Source organism: Thalia democratica, chromosome 1 (genome assembly GCF_965202585.1).
Source record: "Thalia democratica chromosome 1, ktThaDemo2.hap1.1, whole genome shotgun sequence".
NCBI classification, from domain to species: domain Eukaryota; kingdom Metazoa; phylum Chordata; class Thaliacea; order Salpida; family Salpidae; genus Thalia; species Thalia democratica.
In genome coordinates this window covers 37,853,917-37,871,134 of record NC_139165.1, presented here as the reverse complement: position 1 = coordinate 37,871,134, position 17,218 = coordinate 37,853,917, and the positions used below count along the sequence as shown (strand labels likewise).

The 17,218-nt window shown below is 25.5% G+C and overlaps 1 protein-coding gene across 1 annotated transcript; it reads right to left on the bottom strand.

The window, feature by feature from the left end:
* Window positions 1-1,552: 1,552 nt before the first annotated feature.
* Window positions 1,553-7,586, bottom strand: LOC145835749 (polyubiquitin-like). The gene is made up of 3 exons (XM_082943463.1): window positions 7,499-7,586; window positions 1,741-1,953; window positions 1,553-1,608 (listed from the first exon to the last, which is right to left on the bottom strand). The coding sequence occupies exons 1-3, from the start codon at window positions 7,584-7,586 to the stop codon at window positions 1,553-1,555; spliced, it is 357 nt and encodes a 118-aa protein (XP_082799589.1).
* Window positions 7,587-17,218: the final 9,632 nt, after the last annotated feature.

Here is a 17,218-nt window from a genome sequence, read left to right as displayed (position 1 = left end):
TTTTTTTCTTTTTTTTGTTATATATCTGCCACTCCACTATATCTTGTATAACTTCTAAAACCTTAGGTATATCTATAACGATTATTCATTTTTACCGCCAACTTAAAGTATTTTGTGTAAGTTACAAGTTATGGCCTCATAACCCACATGTGGTCATTTTTCTTACTATGCCCCCACTTCCGGTTTTTTAGCTTACAGCCCCTAAATTTTTGAAATTACCCCATGCGAGCTGTATTACCCACTTCAAGATATCCGGTAAAAATTTTCTTAAATTCATTTTTACATGAAATACAATAATTAAACTTAGTGCCTCACGTTTCTTGCAAACATAAAATAAAAAATAAAGAAAATTAATGTAGAAAAATTTATGTTGCTTCTAAAATACTTGGATCAACAATAACACAAATATAAAAGAAAACTAGCTCTAAAATTTAGTATATGAACATAAAACGTATTATTTTATGATTAAAAAATTTCTATTTCACCGTAGTACTCCACTATGCCACAGACAAATAAAGACAATTTCCACGTGTTAAATTTTAAAATATTAACAGTAAAGTTTCATAAATTTCAAAAAATTTAGAAGTTATAGAATTTTTATAAAAAGTATAATCTTTAAAACTTTTTTATTTTGGTAAAATTTTTTTAACTTTTCGATTACCCAGTCTTTTTAAATATTGCAACAACCATATTCTGAAAACTTATAGTATCAAGCGCGAAATCAAGATTAAAAATTAGTATTTAAGGATTTTTATGCTTTGTAAATTATGAGGCTAGATAACTTATAAAATGAATAGATATGTTTTAAAATTAAAAAAAAAGTTACTTGTTAATTTTTAAAAATCAACACAACAACAGGTTTTTTTTTATACTACGAGTCTCTGTTTATATACTTAACCTTTCTTATGGTTCTTTCATATTCCCTTAAACATAGATTTAACATCTTTCAACAATAAAAAATGAACAAGTTTTATCGCTTTTATTCTGTTTGGCTCTTTTTGAAAACTTTTGTAGAACCCTTTGTAAAATTAAACAAATATATTAATCATTTTTAAATTTAAAATAAATATCTTCTTAATGTCCACCAATGCACAGTAGTGTACACGAAATTTATTTTGGGGTGCACAAACGCTTTGGGTTCACAAATTTATTTTGGCGTGCATGAATTGTATTGTAAAAATTTATCTTAACATTAAAAAATATATTCTTAAGTTGTTGATGAAAAGCAAAAGGTGTTAGACTGTTTTTATGGTCGTTTTTACAGAAATCTTAGGGAAATCCTACACTAGATATTACAGGGAATTTAAAACTTATACCAGATAATCGCACGTTGGGATACACATAAGTTTAATTTTACTATTTTGATAAGATTGAAGTCCTCTGCTCTAAATAATAGCTGAAATGTGACAACGTGTATAACAAAATAAAAAACATAACATACTATACTACAACAAGCACTACATAATTAAATATAAGACTCTGTTATGTACATTGATAAGTTTTTTAACATTCTATTATTTTTTAAACTTCAGACTACTTTACAAATGAAAATTTACACCATTGTTATTCTAGATCTTCTGAAAACCATCTTGACATAATCTCGCTTAACTTTAGAGTTTATTAAACAAATTGGCAGCATAATTGAATTAGCAAATAAAATTTGCGTTTAATAACTTTTAGTATATTTATAATTTAAATAATCAATCTGTTTAAAATTTGTAACAAGAATTGTTTTCTGACCTGTTTTGTCCTGAATCATAGCTTTTAGAATTGTGATAGTTTCATTTGATTCAACATCCAATTCAAAATTTTCACCCAAATGATTTACAACTACTTTCATTTGTAATACTAGTTGAACGGCTGACCCACTCTTGATATTGCAGTCATCCAAGGACTTTCCATCTTCTAATTGTTTTCCACCAAAAAACAAACTTTGTATGTCAAAAGAAAAGCCTGGTAGTTTTTATTGTTTGAGAAAAAGTTGCTTTAAATGATTAAAAAAACTTATTCTTTGGTTAGTATTAAAGCATTGTGAAGCATTAACTTAAGGTACCGTTGCACACTAGTGTGAACAAAAAAATTCTGCGGGAGCTTGCAATTTATAGTGTACACATAAAAAATTGTTTTAAATTTAGTTAAGTTAATTTGTTCAAACCAACTTAGTTCAAAATTAAAGCGAAATTATTCGTTAGTAAAGTGTTTGGCTTTTCATTTGTTGGAAATTTTACTCATATAACCCTTTAGGTAAAAATTTAAAACTCATTCTGTGCGTAAACAATTTAAAAAAAAAAAACAAATTGTGAAAACAAACAAGTAAAAGACAAAATGTAAACGCCAAGAACTATTATATATGGGTTGGTGTGAATAAAAACATGTCGGTCATTTAGCTAAATCATGATAGATATATTTATAGAGTAAATTAAAAAAAAATAGTAATTTTCTTTGTATAATATTTTTTTATTTTTTTTTATAATTGTGCATTATAAACCTTGTGCATCTTATTATTTTATAGTTAAAGTAACTAAATTTTTTATAATAAACAATTATTCTTATATGATACTAAAGTAGTGTTATTAGTAATTATTATACTTACAGTAAATTTTAGAAATTATTTTATTCAAAAAGATTATTAATAAGCTTACATTATAGTTATCACTTGTTTCTAAATAAATAAATTGTAGTTTCCTCGGCCGTTTTAAAACAAAAGTTCATGTTTTTGAAAAAGTGCATCACTTTTAATATCTTAATACTTTGAAATGGAAAAAATGACTGACTTTGATTTAGTGTTGATACAACAATAATAATAATAATAATAATACTTCGTAAGCAATTCACAAAAATAGAAAAAATCAAAAACATATTTTTTAATTTAATAAATTATAAAATTTAGAAAAAAGTTTTGTAAAGAAAGCAAGTTTCAAACAAAAACTTCGCTACAAATGAAAAATTACATTGCAATTAAAAATAAAAGGATGATAAAAGACTTTAAAAATCAAATGAATTAAAACATTATCCCAAAAAGAAAAGTAACAAAAAAAACGGTCAAAGATAACAAGTCAGAAAGCAAAATTAACTATACAAATCTACAAGTGAAACAATCCTAAATAAATAAGATGAAATTTTAGTTACTATGATGTACAACTTTTATCTCCGGGACTTCAATTAATACCAACACCTAAGTAGAAAAGCAAAGTCAATCAGAAAGAAAAATAAAATCTAAAAAAAACATATGGTTTAAAACATTGAAATTTTTTTTAATTTATAAAGTCAAAAGTATAAATGAATAAAAAAGTCCCAAGTTTTTAAAGGCAGAATAAAATAATATAAGAAGTAATACTGAATCATACATCCAAATTGTTAGAAACAAATTCCAAAATCTAAAGCATAAGGTTATGCAAAGAATTGACAAAAGCTCAAAAACAGTTTGAATAAAATCTTCAAAAATTTTTTATCTGAATCTTTTTGTTGAGTGAATTTATAAGTGACATAACGTTTGGTGTGCAGCAATATGACAATTTTATGCAATTTTTTTTTAAATATTTTGTGGTAAATGCTGTCTTTGTAAAAAAAAAATATTTAGAAATACTAGGAAATACTTGTTAATTTTGGTCTGTTCAGATTCACAAAATAAGGAGTGAAGGGGGTTAAAGTAAAAGCAAACTGTATTTCTATTTTTTTTAATGTCGGTACTATCAAATTGTTTGTAGGTTAAGTTATATTTGAAGCTACTTAAATACATTTAGGTATATAAGCCTTTGATGTTGTTGGAATCTTCTTCTTTTTACGATAATGTTCTTTTAGTAACTTTTCGTACGTTGTAACGTGTAATTTTAGGATGGTTGGAGTTGTTGTTGGTAAAGTTAGTTTTTAAATAAGGTTTACAGTATGGACAGTTAGTTTTTAGGGAAAGGTCCGGAGAGACGTCAAGAAATCCTGTGTTAGTGTTGCCTATGTCAATTGTGATTTCAAGGCTTACGGAAGACATTTTGTTGACAAGGCATTTTTTTAATTTTTAAGGATAGTTCCCGTGGAGTATTTTATAATTGTAAGATCATCATCTCTATATAAATATATGTGAGTTTGATGAACGTATAAAACGGTATATTACGCTTAGTATATATAAACCTATTAAATTACAGACTTAGGCGCCCTTCGCCCTTGAACGAACTCATTGCTATGCAAAAGTTATTATTATTTAATACTGTGAGCAAAACTTATTATCATAAAACACTATGGTTTGACATGTATGCATAGGGAACCCTTCAGTTCCAACCCGCGCACAATTCCCACCCGATCACTTTGAACCCAAATCAAATCCCACCCGATCATTTCCCACCCGCACAATTCCCACCTGATTCAAATCCCACCCGATCAAAACCAACCCGAATCAAATTCCAACCAAATCAAATCCCACCTGATCATTTCCTACACAAATAAAATCCCACCTGATCAAATCCAAACCGAATCAAATCCCACCCGACTCAATTCTCAACCGATCAAATCCAACCCAATCAATTCCCATCCGGATCAAATTCCACCCGATCATTTCCAATCCGAATCAAATACCAGCCGATCAAATCCCACCCAAATCAATTCCCACCCGATCAATTCCTATCCACATAATTCCTACCCGGTCAATTCCCATATATTATCAAACCCGATATTTATTCTTGTACGATTTATAAATTTTAATACGCTTGGAACTCACATTAAAATTTTAGTTTTTATATTTTTTAAAATCATTTTAAATATGAAATTAGTAAGGTAAAAACGATTTTTTTATTTAAGCTAAAATTGTTATTGTTGCTTATTTTATCATGTTTTTAGTGTAATGTCAGTTTTGTTTGTTGACAACTACGATAATTAAATAATTACGAAATCTACTACAGAAAGTTGGTCTGTTACTTGTAAAATGCTATCATTGTTACTAAAGTTTAATCTAGATCAAGTTTAAATAATGATTAAGTTTTGGGTATCGGAACCATTTTCTATCATGGTAACTAACTTATGTCCAATTAATATTTTTGTACGAGTTGGAACAATTGACATTGACACTTAATTTTATTTTAGTTTTTGATAATTAATTAAAACAACAAAATAATATACTACTGTACAACATATTTTTCTTTAATAGGAACTTTAATAAGGGAATTGATCGGGTGGGATTTGATTTGGACGGTATTTAATTCTTGTTAGAATTGTGCAGGTTAGATTTGATTTGGGTGGGATTTGATCGGGTGGGATTTAATCGCGTTGGAATTGATTTGGATTGGATTTGATCGGATGGGAATTGATCAAGTGGGAATTGATTGGGTTGGGAATCGATTTGGGTTGGATTTGATCGGGTGGGAATTGATTCTGGTTGGATTTGATTCGGGTTGGAAATGATCAGGTAAGTTTGATTTGGGTGGGAATTGATCCGGGTGGTAATTGATCGGGATGGAATTGATCGGGTTGGAATCGTGTGGGTTGGAATTGAACGCGGGTCGGAAATGTTAGTATACCGTATGCATAAGATTGTCTTATTCATGTTTATCAAAACTTGTTAATTTTCTGCAAATTTTTTAGCTTTAGTCAGGTATTTTTTTTATTGAAGGGTTAATTTTTTTATATTAAAATCGATGAAACATTTATAGGGTTTGTTATTAATATTACTAGACTATTTAATTATCTCTTCAGAGTTTAGACACTGGGTAAGTTTTGAGTTTAAACTTTTTTTGGCAATGTACGTTTGCAAATTTACTATAGTTAATTTGCCAAGAAATGATTTTAATGGTTAATTGTTCTGCAACTGATACTATAAGGATAAATTAGGTCTATGGTCCTTCACATTTATAAATGCTTCAGCTTTTAGAAACTCAGAAATGTTTTTACTTCTTGATTAAAAATGGGGAAATATTTGAGTATTTTTTTCACTAATTTTACTATCTGGATAGTTGGTTTTATTAAATATTTAATTCACAAAAACTACAGTTAAGTAACTTAAAAAAAATTTTTTTGACTGTAGTTGTTGTGAATATTGGTTATTTGTTTAGATGTAACATAATTTTTTTTCACCTAAAATTTATACTGTACAATATTCAATTATTACTTAATATTGTTTTTTATTTTATTGGTTTTAACTTTTGTATCATTAATAATCAACGTGGTAATTATTTTAAATTGAAACAGCTGAAGCTAAAGACAGCTTTTTTTTTTCTTTATGAAAATTATGTTCTGGAATTTTTAATATCGCATTTTCCTAATGAATTATTTAAAAGCCTTTCATGTAGGCTCAGTAGAAATTAATTAAGTTTAAATAATCACCTTATTTTAAATATACATATTTATAATTTCTATGTATAGTTATATAATATATAGTTGTTGAATATAAAATAGTCAGGCTTGCCACTTTTTGTGTCTAAAGACTTTTCTGAGTGATCTTAAACTTTCCTGAGTCTCACTGAGTTTTTTAAATCCTTGAACAAATATAACCTGTTTAAGAATCATATAAAATTCGCTAAATTGGTTACAAAATAACAAACTATTTAAAAAATCAACTAAATCGCATAAAACATTATAAAAAATTACTTGAGAATTCTAGAAACTTTAAAACTGAAGTGAGTTTGTTAGAAAAATATAAGCAAATTTCTTATTAGTCAGCCTGAGTTTATAAAACAAACTCAAAATACCCAGAGTTAAGCTGAGTAATATGAGTGTGTGGCAACCCCGTTGCTTTGTACAGGATTAAAATGTATTGTCTAGAACGATTTTGCAAACCTTTTTTCTAAATTCGTGAGAAATAAGTAAAATTAAATCTATTACAAAAACATTAATCTGAAAAATTGTATTTTTTAAATCATATAAATATTAATAAGACTATTATCGGCCTATACTTATGAAAAAAAAAACAAAAAAATAACCACTGTTAAATTAACTTATTTGCAAATACAGGTTTGACACACACACAGGATAACTGAGAACAGTTCCATCTTTTTTTTAATTTAATATGCCTTAAGCCAGTTTGTTTAGTAATTTAAATGATTTTTTTTTAAATCTCAGGCAATCGTTTCTTATATTTTAAATAAAGTATACTTGGTTTAGTAAAATATTTTGCTATTTTAAAACCAATTTCATTGAACAACTTAGTATCAATTAAATTTTGTAAATCAAAATTTATTTCAGGACTTAGTAGAAATTTTTCATGACTGAGGAATAGCAACTCCGCAACTAAGTATGTCGTGTTTTCTTAAGAAAATTCAAGAAATTCATGATTAAAGTTGCAATCATTCAATAAAAATTAAGTTAATTATGAAACTCAGCCAGATTTTCAGTTTTATAAATTAAAAATAAACCTTATTGAAAAGTAGCTAAACAAAGTTCAAGTTTGTTTAATACTTAATTCAACATAAATATTTAAAAATAACATGATTATTTTTCTAGGTTTTACAAATACAAGTTTATTTGATCATTTTTAGTATAAAACTAAATTAAAATTAAGTAATGTATTGTAAACTACCTTTCTGATCCTGAATTCTAGCTTTGACCATAGCACAAGTATCTTCTGGAGTGACTAAAAGTTTAAAACTTTTTCCACCATCTGTCATTGTTCCCACAAGAATTTGCATGTTCATAATATTTATAAACCTGTGCATAATTCATAATTACTCAAAAATTTTGAGTAAAAATTAAAAAAAAAAAATGTAGTTTAAACACATAAGTAAATAGTTGTAGTTTTTATTTAACTTTAAAAATAATATATACAACTTTGTAGTAGATTTATCAATTTAAAATAACAATAAGAATTTGTCTATATTTTACCTTCAAATCCACAAATAAAAAATCAAATATAACCACTATAAGAAACAAATACAATATTTTAACGTGTTTAGAACTGTATTATTTAAACAACTGACAATATTTTTTATTACTACTAGTTAGGACAAAAAAAAGGATTACTAAATGTTGTCTTTTCGTTTACAACGGTTACAGGGTGGCCACTGTGTAAAAAACTATCTAAAATGACTAAAAACGATAATAAGTAAACACGAGTATTTTTAAATCCATTAAAACAAAGTTTTTTTGTTACTTTTATGTATAAGACTAATAGTACATAAACTTAAAAAAAAATAAAACAATTAAAAAATATATAATTCCGTTTTAATATTACTTTGTATTGAGTGCACCCTGCAGTAAATAAAATATTTAATATTAAATAGCATTTGCAAGTTTATTATTATTTATTTTAAGTTAGTTAAAAGCTTTTATTAGTTATTTATTAGTTTTAATAGAATAAAAATGTTACAAAGTATACATTGTGACCACTTAATAGTTAAAAGAAAAAATCTATTACAAAAACTCTAAATAAACAGTCCTAGAAATCCAATAGAAATGGTATTTGCCTTTTCTTTTCATAAGATGTTATTTTTTAAAACTAATTTTTTTTTTAATTGGTTTTGAAAAACTTTTTTAATCAATAATTAACAACACATAAAAGTTACTTTATCCAATTGTAGAATTTAACTTTAAGTTATTGGCAGTATTTTTCATCAGAGTTAAAGACAAACAACAACAAATTAACAACCCATATACTTATTTTGATTGACTTGTAACAATAAGCCATACACATGTTTATGTATAAATCATTAAATACAATTAAAATACTGATTACTATATACTACTTATAACAATAAGGCATACACATGTTTATGTATAAATCATTAAATACAATCAAAATACTAATTACTTTATATTACAAAACTTTTAAATCATACTATGTCAACATAGAGAAATATGAGTTAAAACAGTTTGAATCAATTAAAACAAAAAAATTTAGTTTATTAACAAAATTTATATTTTCTAAAAATAATAAAAATTAAATTAGGTCTTATTAAACACCTTATTAATTATTTGAGGAAAATTTAACTTTATATGACTGATAAAAAATCTTTTGTTTAATTATTACTTTGTTCTAACAATAACATTTTCTTAGAAAAATAATATAATTAATAAACTTAATATTTGTTATATCTAAAAAAACATTTACATTTATTTATAGAAATTGATGTAGTTTCTAATTTTATTTTTACAAATAAATTTTTATATGTAATATTAAAACCTTTATTATATAGATTAAACTAAAGTTCTTACAAAAAAATATATGTTTAAATTTCAGCTATTAGTTTTTTGGTAATCTCAGGAGAATAAATTGTTAGAAAAAAATTTAGTTCCTGTGGTATATTAACACCATTTTAACTTAAGTGTTGATACTTTTTATGTCAAAAAGATTGTACTAAATAACTCTATTTTTCTTAAGTCATCCTTAGTTTTTTTTTATTTTTTAAATTAGTCTTTTTATATTGATTATTAGTTAATACAAATCAAGTATTTTAAAACGTTTATTTCAACAAAATTATTGAAACTTTAAACAAAATACCCACTCAAAAAGTAAAAAAAAAGTTTTGAGTGATTAAAAACTGTCCTAAAATACCTTAAACTCTCTTGAGTATATTTAATACTTTAAATTCTTTAAAGCCTTTTTTTAACTTTTTTCAAAATAATAATATTTTAAAATAACATAGTTGGTCATAAAATAATAAAAACTGCTACAAATTAAGTTAAAACTAATTTAGTTTGTAAAAACAAAAAATCTTAAAATTTTAAAGAGATGTTTAAACTATCTCTAGTATGCCTCAGTTAAAAATAATAAATATCCTTTAATTTTTGTATACATCAAATATTCTGACTGTCTTGAGTATTCTAAATACGTGACAACCCTGTAAATTAACTAAATCACATTCAAAAAAAAAATAATTTAAAATTATTAACAGAGCTTAACTATTCCGAGTTTTTTATCAGAAACATAATGGTCCTGATTCAGCATAAGTTTAAAACAAATGTTCAAAATATACTGAGCTATCCTGGACTTTTAAACAGTTATAAACTTGAGTAAGTAATAACCCAGAAGTTCTTTCTATTAACAAGGTTGTTTTCTATTATCAGGATTTTTTTAATTCAAGCTTAAAATTATCCTAAAGTATTTCTTTATTACTTACAGGATTGCCACAGGTTTTGGCAAATTTTCTTAAAGTTTTTAAAATCTCCTCTAGGTTTCTGTCAGTACGATTTTTTGGATCTAATTTTGATTTGAAATAAAGTTTAAGGAAAAAAACTGTGTTAAATAGTATAACAATATTGGATAGAAACTGTAAAGTTCCTTAAAAATGTGTTTTTATAAAAATATTTTTTGGTGATGACAAAAATATTCAATTATATTTTAGATTATTTGTGTCAAATCGAACTTCTATTACTTTGCAATTTACATGTATAAATTGTTTAAAACTCAAAGTTTTTCCAGGCTTTTTAGTGAGTTAAGTTTTTAAATTCGATATTTTCATTTTTTTTTTAATTTCTTAAGTTCCAAGTTTTTTAACTTAAAATATCAATTTTTTAAGGTATTTCTAGGATTATGGTTTTGTGACAACCCTGTACTTCAGTTTTATTAAGGATTGTTAAGTTTAAAATCCTAATTTTACTTAATTTAGCCAACTTAAACTTAACATTGGCTTATTATAACTGTAGTGATAACATCAATTGCCTGATTACATAATTATACATATTGGTTACTTTATGGCTTTTGCCATATACTATGTCCTTATTTTTGCTTATTGCCACTTATAAGCTCTGATGAACCTAGTTAAGTTTAAACAGTGTAAGCTTTGTAGATTCATAAAAATAATTTTTATTTTTAATTATCTAAACTATTTTCTTACCTTTTAGTTAAACAATTTTGTGCAGATTTGGTTTTTATTTTGGTATGAATTAGAATGAAAATAAAACTTAAGCTTCAAGCACAAAAAATCTAAACAGCTTATGATATTCAAAAGAATAAGCTTCTGTTTTAAATTAAAGACATTTTATTTTAAAGAAACTAACTCCTTTTACTGTTTTCTAGTATAATTTTTGAGTAATAAACGTTTCAAAAGTATAAGGTTTTCTCAAATACTAAAAAAAATACTTTACCCAATTGGAAAATTTAATGTAAGTTGTTGGCAGTTTTTTGCATTTGAACTAAAGACAAACAACAGGAAGTAAATAAACCATATACTTAAATTAATTGACTGATAGTAATAGCTTTAAACTATACACAATACACATGTTAATGCTTACATACATCAGTTAAATAACATCAATTTACTTAATATAGTGTTGTACAGAATCTTTTAATCAATCTTTGTATACAAATTAAAACACCTTTTATCTAGATAGGGTAAGTTTCTAAGATTAACTCCAGCAATAAACTTTATTATTTAATAATAATGAAAATATTAATCTAGGTTTCAGTAAACTCTTTTATGAGGCATTTCATATTCAAATAATGATAATTTTAGTAAAACGTGCATGGGTCATTTCTTACAAAAGAACAGTTTAAAAATTTTATTGACTGTTCAAAATTATCATAACCAAGTGTATTAAAATAAAATATAAAGTTTTTTCTGTTATAGTGACCTTAAAAAAACAGAAGGTCTTTGAAATTTACAATATATACAAATTTTAATATTTCTATGTGTAGTTAAAATATTAGACCCTTGAGAACACAGCAGATTAAGAATATTAATATAGTAGTTATTTTTATGTTTTGTGGTTAAAACAACGGTTGAAGTAAAAACTAAAAACATCTAAAAAAATAACGTTTTTTCTAAGGGGCCCCACTCAAAAATTCAAACCCCAATTCAATAGATTTTTCTTTTTAAATTAAAGGCAAAGAAACGTTGCCTACAAAAATAACACTAGTTAGCTTTAAAAATAGCAAAGAAAAGTTGGATCTAAAGTTTGGACATTTCAAAAATTTCAAAAAATGCTAATCATACTGAGTTGATGCTAATAAAATTGTTGTTTTCTGATGAATTAACAACTTAGAGTGAAAAGAAAACTAAAAGTTAAATTACAAAAATATCCTAATTAAAAAAGCTTAATAAGTTCTGCTTATATAAATCAAAATGTAAAGCACATGTTAATTTATTTTAAAAACAAAAATATCATAATTTTTTCTAATTGTTAAGAATTACTTAAAAAATCTGTATATTGATTTAATTTTATTTTAGTAAATAATTAGTCTCGTAAAAACTTTTTTTTTATAAATCCAAAAAGTTAAAACAACAGTTTTTCTAATTTTAAACTAAAAAAACAATTAAAATAGCAAAACTCAGCATAATTGTTACATATCTGTTAGAATATCTCAACAAAATCACTTTTAAAAATAAGTGCAAACACTTTTTAAACGTATATTCAATTTTTTTTTTCTAATTTGTTACAATTTAGCTATCTAAAAGTAGTAAGATAGTCTTTTTAAATCTTAAACATTTATGGTATATTATACAATTTTATTTCCGAAAAAGTATAAATTAAATAATAAATACCTCGCAAATAAGAAGTATGACTTTATTTATCTAAATTAATTGTATTTTTCATGAAGCTGATACAAAGTTTTTTTTCTGATTATCACCTGAAGTCATTTGTACTTTTTATGGTTTAGTAAAGCTAAATTTATAAAAACGTTTGACCACAAGGGTTATATTTTAATACTTGTTATGTTTATGTCTTAACTACGCGATCTCTAGTAACTTACTAAACTGACTGCTTTACTTACGAGTAGCTTGCAGTAATAAAGTTACAAAATTTATTCCTAATCTATAAATAAAGTAACTTAGAATAAATACAATTTACTTCATTTAAAATAATAACTTATAATTCTCAATAAAGAAATCATAGATCACGACACAATTAAAATCTATAAAAAGTTTTTAAAATCGTCAAGTTCAACAAAATACTAACGATGTAGACGTTTTCTTGATTTTGAAACAAGTTAATGAAACGCCGAATTTAATTAATCATTGTAACTTGAAAAGTGAATGTAGCTTGACGCGTAATAACCAACTAATGCGTATTTGAAAGACAAACGCTGATATAAACGCGTCAGAATGAAATTAACTACTTTAAATAAACAATGTTGTTTTAGGAATTACTAAAACTGTTTTGACAAACTTATCGAGATGTTTTATTATTACAAAATCTTTTGCATATATTCACACACTTTAAAATTATAAAATGAAATGTAAATTTCATTACAAACGTAATTGAACATGCTTTATTGACTTTATTACCATTTCTTTCGCTGATGGTACAAAGCTGATATTGCACAAAAACACTTTTTCACGAGCCGACAATTTTGCATGTAGACGTTTTTGCACGCGTTGAAATAATTTTAAATTTCTAAAAAACTATTTTTTTTAATTTAGTTTTAACATTTTTTTTTTACTATCAATTTTACCTTTAAACTTGACCCTAGGTCAGTGACTTATTTTAATTTTTCATACATATTTTTTGTTTGTATACTTTTTATTTTTGTTTTTTTACATTTGTGCAAAAACGACCTTCCGTGAAAAATTGTACTTCGGGCAAAATTAATAGTTGCTGCAATTTTCGTGCAATTTTCGTGCAATTTTGTCCCTTTGTACAGATTTTTCTTCGTGCAAAATTGACCCTTCGTGCAATTTAGTCTTCGTGCAATTTAAAGCCACTTCCGTTGAATCACTAATGGTGACAACTAACAACTGACTACCTGAATGCAAAACTTAACTCGCATAATCTCTTTAATTTGCCTCATAAAAAGCAAATAAAACAAAAATGTTTGTATATTAACGAAAGCTCTAGTCACCCGAAAAAAATTTAAAATAAACAATAAATATTAATCAGTTAAAATTGTAATAAAATATTAATTAAATAAAAGTTTTTTAAGGTAGAACACGATTACAAAATTAATTTGAAAATATTGAGATAAAAAGGTAAAATTAAATAAAACAGACATAGAAAAAAACTAAAACGATTAACAAAAATAAAAAAAAATGAAATGAAAATGGGTTTAATCCGAAATCTAGCAACTCAGTTTAAATAAACATCCGAAGAGAACTTAAAAGTTCAGTGAAAAATAAATAATAACAAAAACGATCTATTCAAATAACTATTACAGGCTTAATTTGCGAGTTAGTTATTCATATTTAACTACTTTAGAGAATAATTGAGACTAATAACCAAAAATATAATAGAAAGATATGCAAGTTCAGAGTCAATTTAGTTGTACTGGTGGCTGCATATATAACTTGAAAGAGAGTAACTGCCGTTTTTAGAATATCATTTACGAGGCAACAGTTAACTCGCACCTTTAAAAGAAGTTCTTTATCGTTTATGCTACAATTCAGTTAAGTCTCTGATATGCTAAAAATAAAAAGCCTCAAAAAATGCTGAATATGAAATCTGACCTTTTAAAATAAACTTGTGACCTAAAACGCGTAAACGTAGACTTTACAATATTTTAAGAGTTGATAAAAATAGCACAACTTATAGCAGATGGTAAACATCCGGTGTGTTGTTGGCTGTGCTTAAAAGAATCAACTATGTTTTTGAACACATTGAAACAAGGGAGTTGCTTAAACAAGAATAGCGAATTCTTATTGCTTTAAACGGGAGCCTATCACTTCTAACCCAATCATATCTAACCCGATCACTTCTAACCCGATCATGTCTGACCTGATCACTTATAACCCAATAACTTCTACCCAACTATCAATGTAACAAACGGCTGTTAGAAAACACAATGTTTAAAAACATAGGCAAAACTACTGAAAACCAAAAATATATTAAATCAAGCTTTACTCATCTAAACAATTTTTTACAGTTATAATTACCAAAAAAACATTTTACTGAATACTTAAAATAAATTTAAATACTGCTTCAATAAAAACAACATTTTATGCTTATAAAAATTAATAAAAGTACAAATGTACATACATTAGAATTTATATATACTTTAATTACAAAAAATGCATAATTTTACTAATATGTACTTTATTAAAACAGCCTCTATAAACTATTATATAGTTTTTTAGCTAGATTAATACTTGATATATGTACATTAATCCTAAAATGTTCTCTATAATCTAGCTAGGCTAGGGTTCGGCAGCCTTATGTAACTCACGGACCAATTTTCTTTGAAAAAAATTAAATTTATTTAAAATTATTATTAAAAAAGTTCTAACATTTAGCAAAATAATATGGTTTAAGATCAAATTTATGATAACTTAAGCAAAATTATATTAGAGTACTAATAAAGATTATTTAGTGAATTAAGAGCCTAACTATAAGTTTTTATTACAAGTTTTTATCTTCTATTGTTTTTAAAATGTATACTTTCGGCTGAAAAAAAGCTAGTAGGAAGCAAGTTTTGACTTAAAGGACCGCATTTGGCCTGCGGGCCGCAGTTTGCCGACCCCTGAGCTAGACTTTTAAAAACTTGGTTGTCCCAAAAAAAAGCAACTTCGTATGCGTAATTAATGCTAAAGCTCTCTAGATTGTTGTTATAATCGACTGAATTTACAAAATAGTGTGGAAAATTTTGTATTAGTTTGTCAAAACCGGGTTTCCTAAACCTATTTTCAGTAGGCTCCCTCTGAAAAATTTAAAAAATTATTGCGCTTTTTTTCATAAATTTAATTTTTGTAATTATTGAAAACCATGCACACAGTCACCTCTCGCGAATATACGCACATTTCGTCCACGGCAAAAGTGCGTAAATAAACAATACAACTAAACAAGACGTATGAAGTATACCTACCATAATGCTAATTTTCTAATAATGAATTTAATTAACTAAAGTTTGGAGACTTTCTTCTTTTTTTTTGTTAACATCAATATTTTTCATCAAGTTTTACAATATTTTAAAAATATTTCAATATTTTTTATTAAAAATTCTTTATCTGTATACAAAGTATTGTATTTTATTTCGTTCCTTGCTCACCTAAAATAAATTCTTTCTTGCATAGTGTTAGAGAAAGGCCTTTCTCTAAAATCATTCAAGAAAAATTTAATATCACTTAGGCAAAAAACATTTTAGTTAGATCTTAACTTTGTAGAATTATTGACAAGGGAATGAACCCTTACTGTAAACAATCGAATTTGGTGCTTTGTTTAATTTCAAGGTATAAAGGGGGGGCTAAAGATACATAAAATATACGGAGCAAAACTGAAAAGTTCGAAACATTTTTTGTAAAAGGCACAAAATAAATGCAAAAATTTTATATACTATTTTAAAAAGTATCTTTTTTAGAAAATAAAAACAATGATGAACTTGCATTTTTAGACTACAAATTAAACGAAAAAAAAAAAAGACTTTAAACTTCGGTGTACAGAAAGAAAACTTTTACAGGATGTTATTTAAGTTTTCTATCAAACTGCAGTTTAAAGAGAAAAGTAAATCGGGCACACAAAATTTGTTCCTCAGAGTTGCTCCTAAGTGTGAAATCAAACAAAACAAAACACTATTAAACAAAAACGGTTACCCACAAGAGTTAGTTAACAAAACAATAAATTTACATGTGAAAAATTTGGATAGAATAAAGACAATAGAACCGAAAAATGTGTAGTTACATTAAAAATTCCATTTATTAATAAAAGCTCAGAGATGTTAGAAAAGGAAATTAGACAATTACTAAAAAATACTTATTATGCAGCTAACCCTAGTATTGTTTTAACCTCTAAACAACTAACAACACCAAGTGATAAGGATCTAGTATCAAAATTAAATACAAGTATGGTAATCTACAAGTAAAGTTGCTGTTGTACAGCAAGTTATATTGGATTAACAACTAGACATCTAAGGAAGAGAATAAAAGAAGACATACCAAGATGTGTAGAGAATTTTAGCCTGTCAGATAAGAAAGATGATATACCGGTTAAGGTTTTAAACGCATCTAAATTTTCATCTATTTCAGAAAATTTACTTAATAATAAACGATTAAAATATATATAAATTGATAATTATTAAAATTTGTAGTAATGTTTTTGATTTGATTGAATTAATATCCATTTGTAAATTGATAAGGAAACCTGTTTTGTGCAAGCAATAAGATTTTGAATATACTGTTTCTTTATTTTCGTAAAATTTTATAAGAATTGTTTTCATTTTATTTATGTTTAGATTTACTGTAGATTAATTATAACGAAAATGGACTTATTTGGTTCTAACTTTTACTAATTGCTTTTGTCTTTTTACAATCTCTTGAATACTTTATGACTACTTGATTCCTTAATTATTATATAATTGTTTAAAATCTTATTATTTGTTAGCATTGTCCTCTACTGAAGAGAATTGCTCGAAATATATTTAGTGTTTTTGAAAGTGTGT

What these genes read in the sequence shown, in the direction of transcription:
- LOC145835749 (XM_082943463.1), bottom strand. Translation starts at nt 7,586, where the DNA reads ATGACAGATGGTGGAAAAAGTTTTAAACTTTTAGTCACTCCAGAAGAT. An exon ending in TAGAATTCAGGATCAGAAAG is followed by an intron (nt 1,954 to 7,498) that starts GTAGTTTACAAT and finishes AAAAACTACCAG; the next exon opens with GCTTTTCTTTTGACATACAA. An exon ending in TATGATTCAGGACAAAACAG is followed by an intron (nt 1,609 to 1,740) that starts GTCAGAAAACAA and finishes TAAACTCTAAAG; the next exon opens with TTAAGCGAGATTATGTCAAG.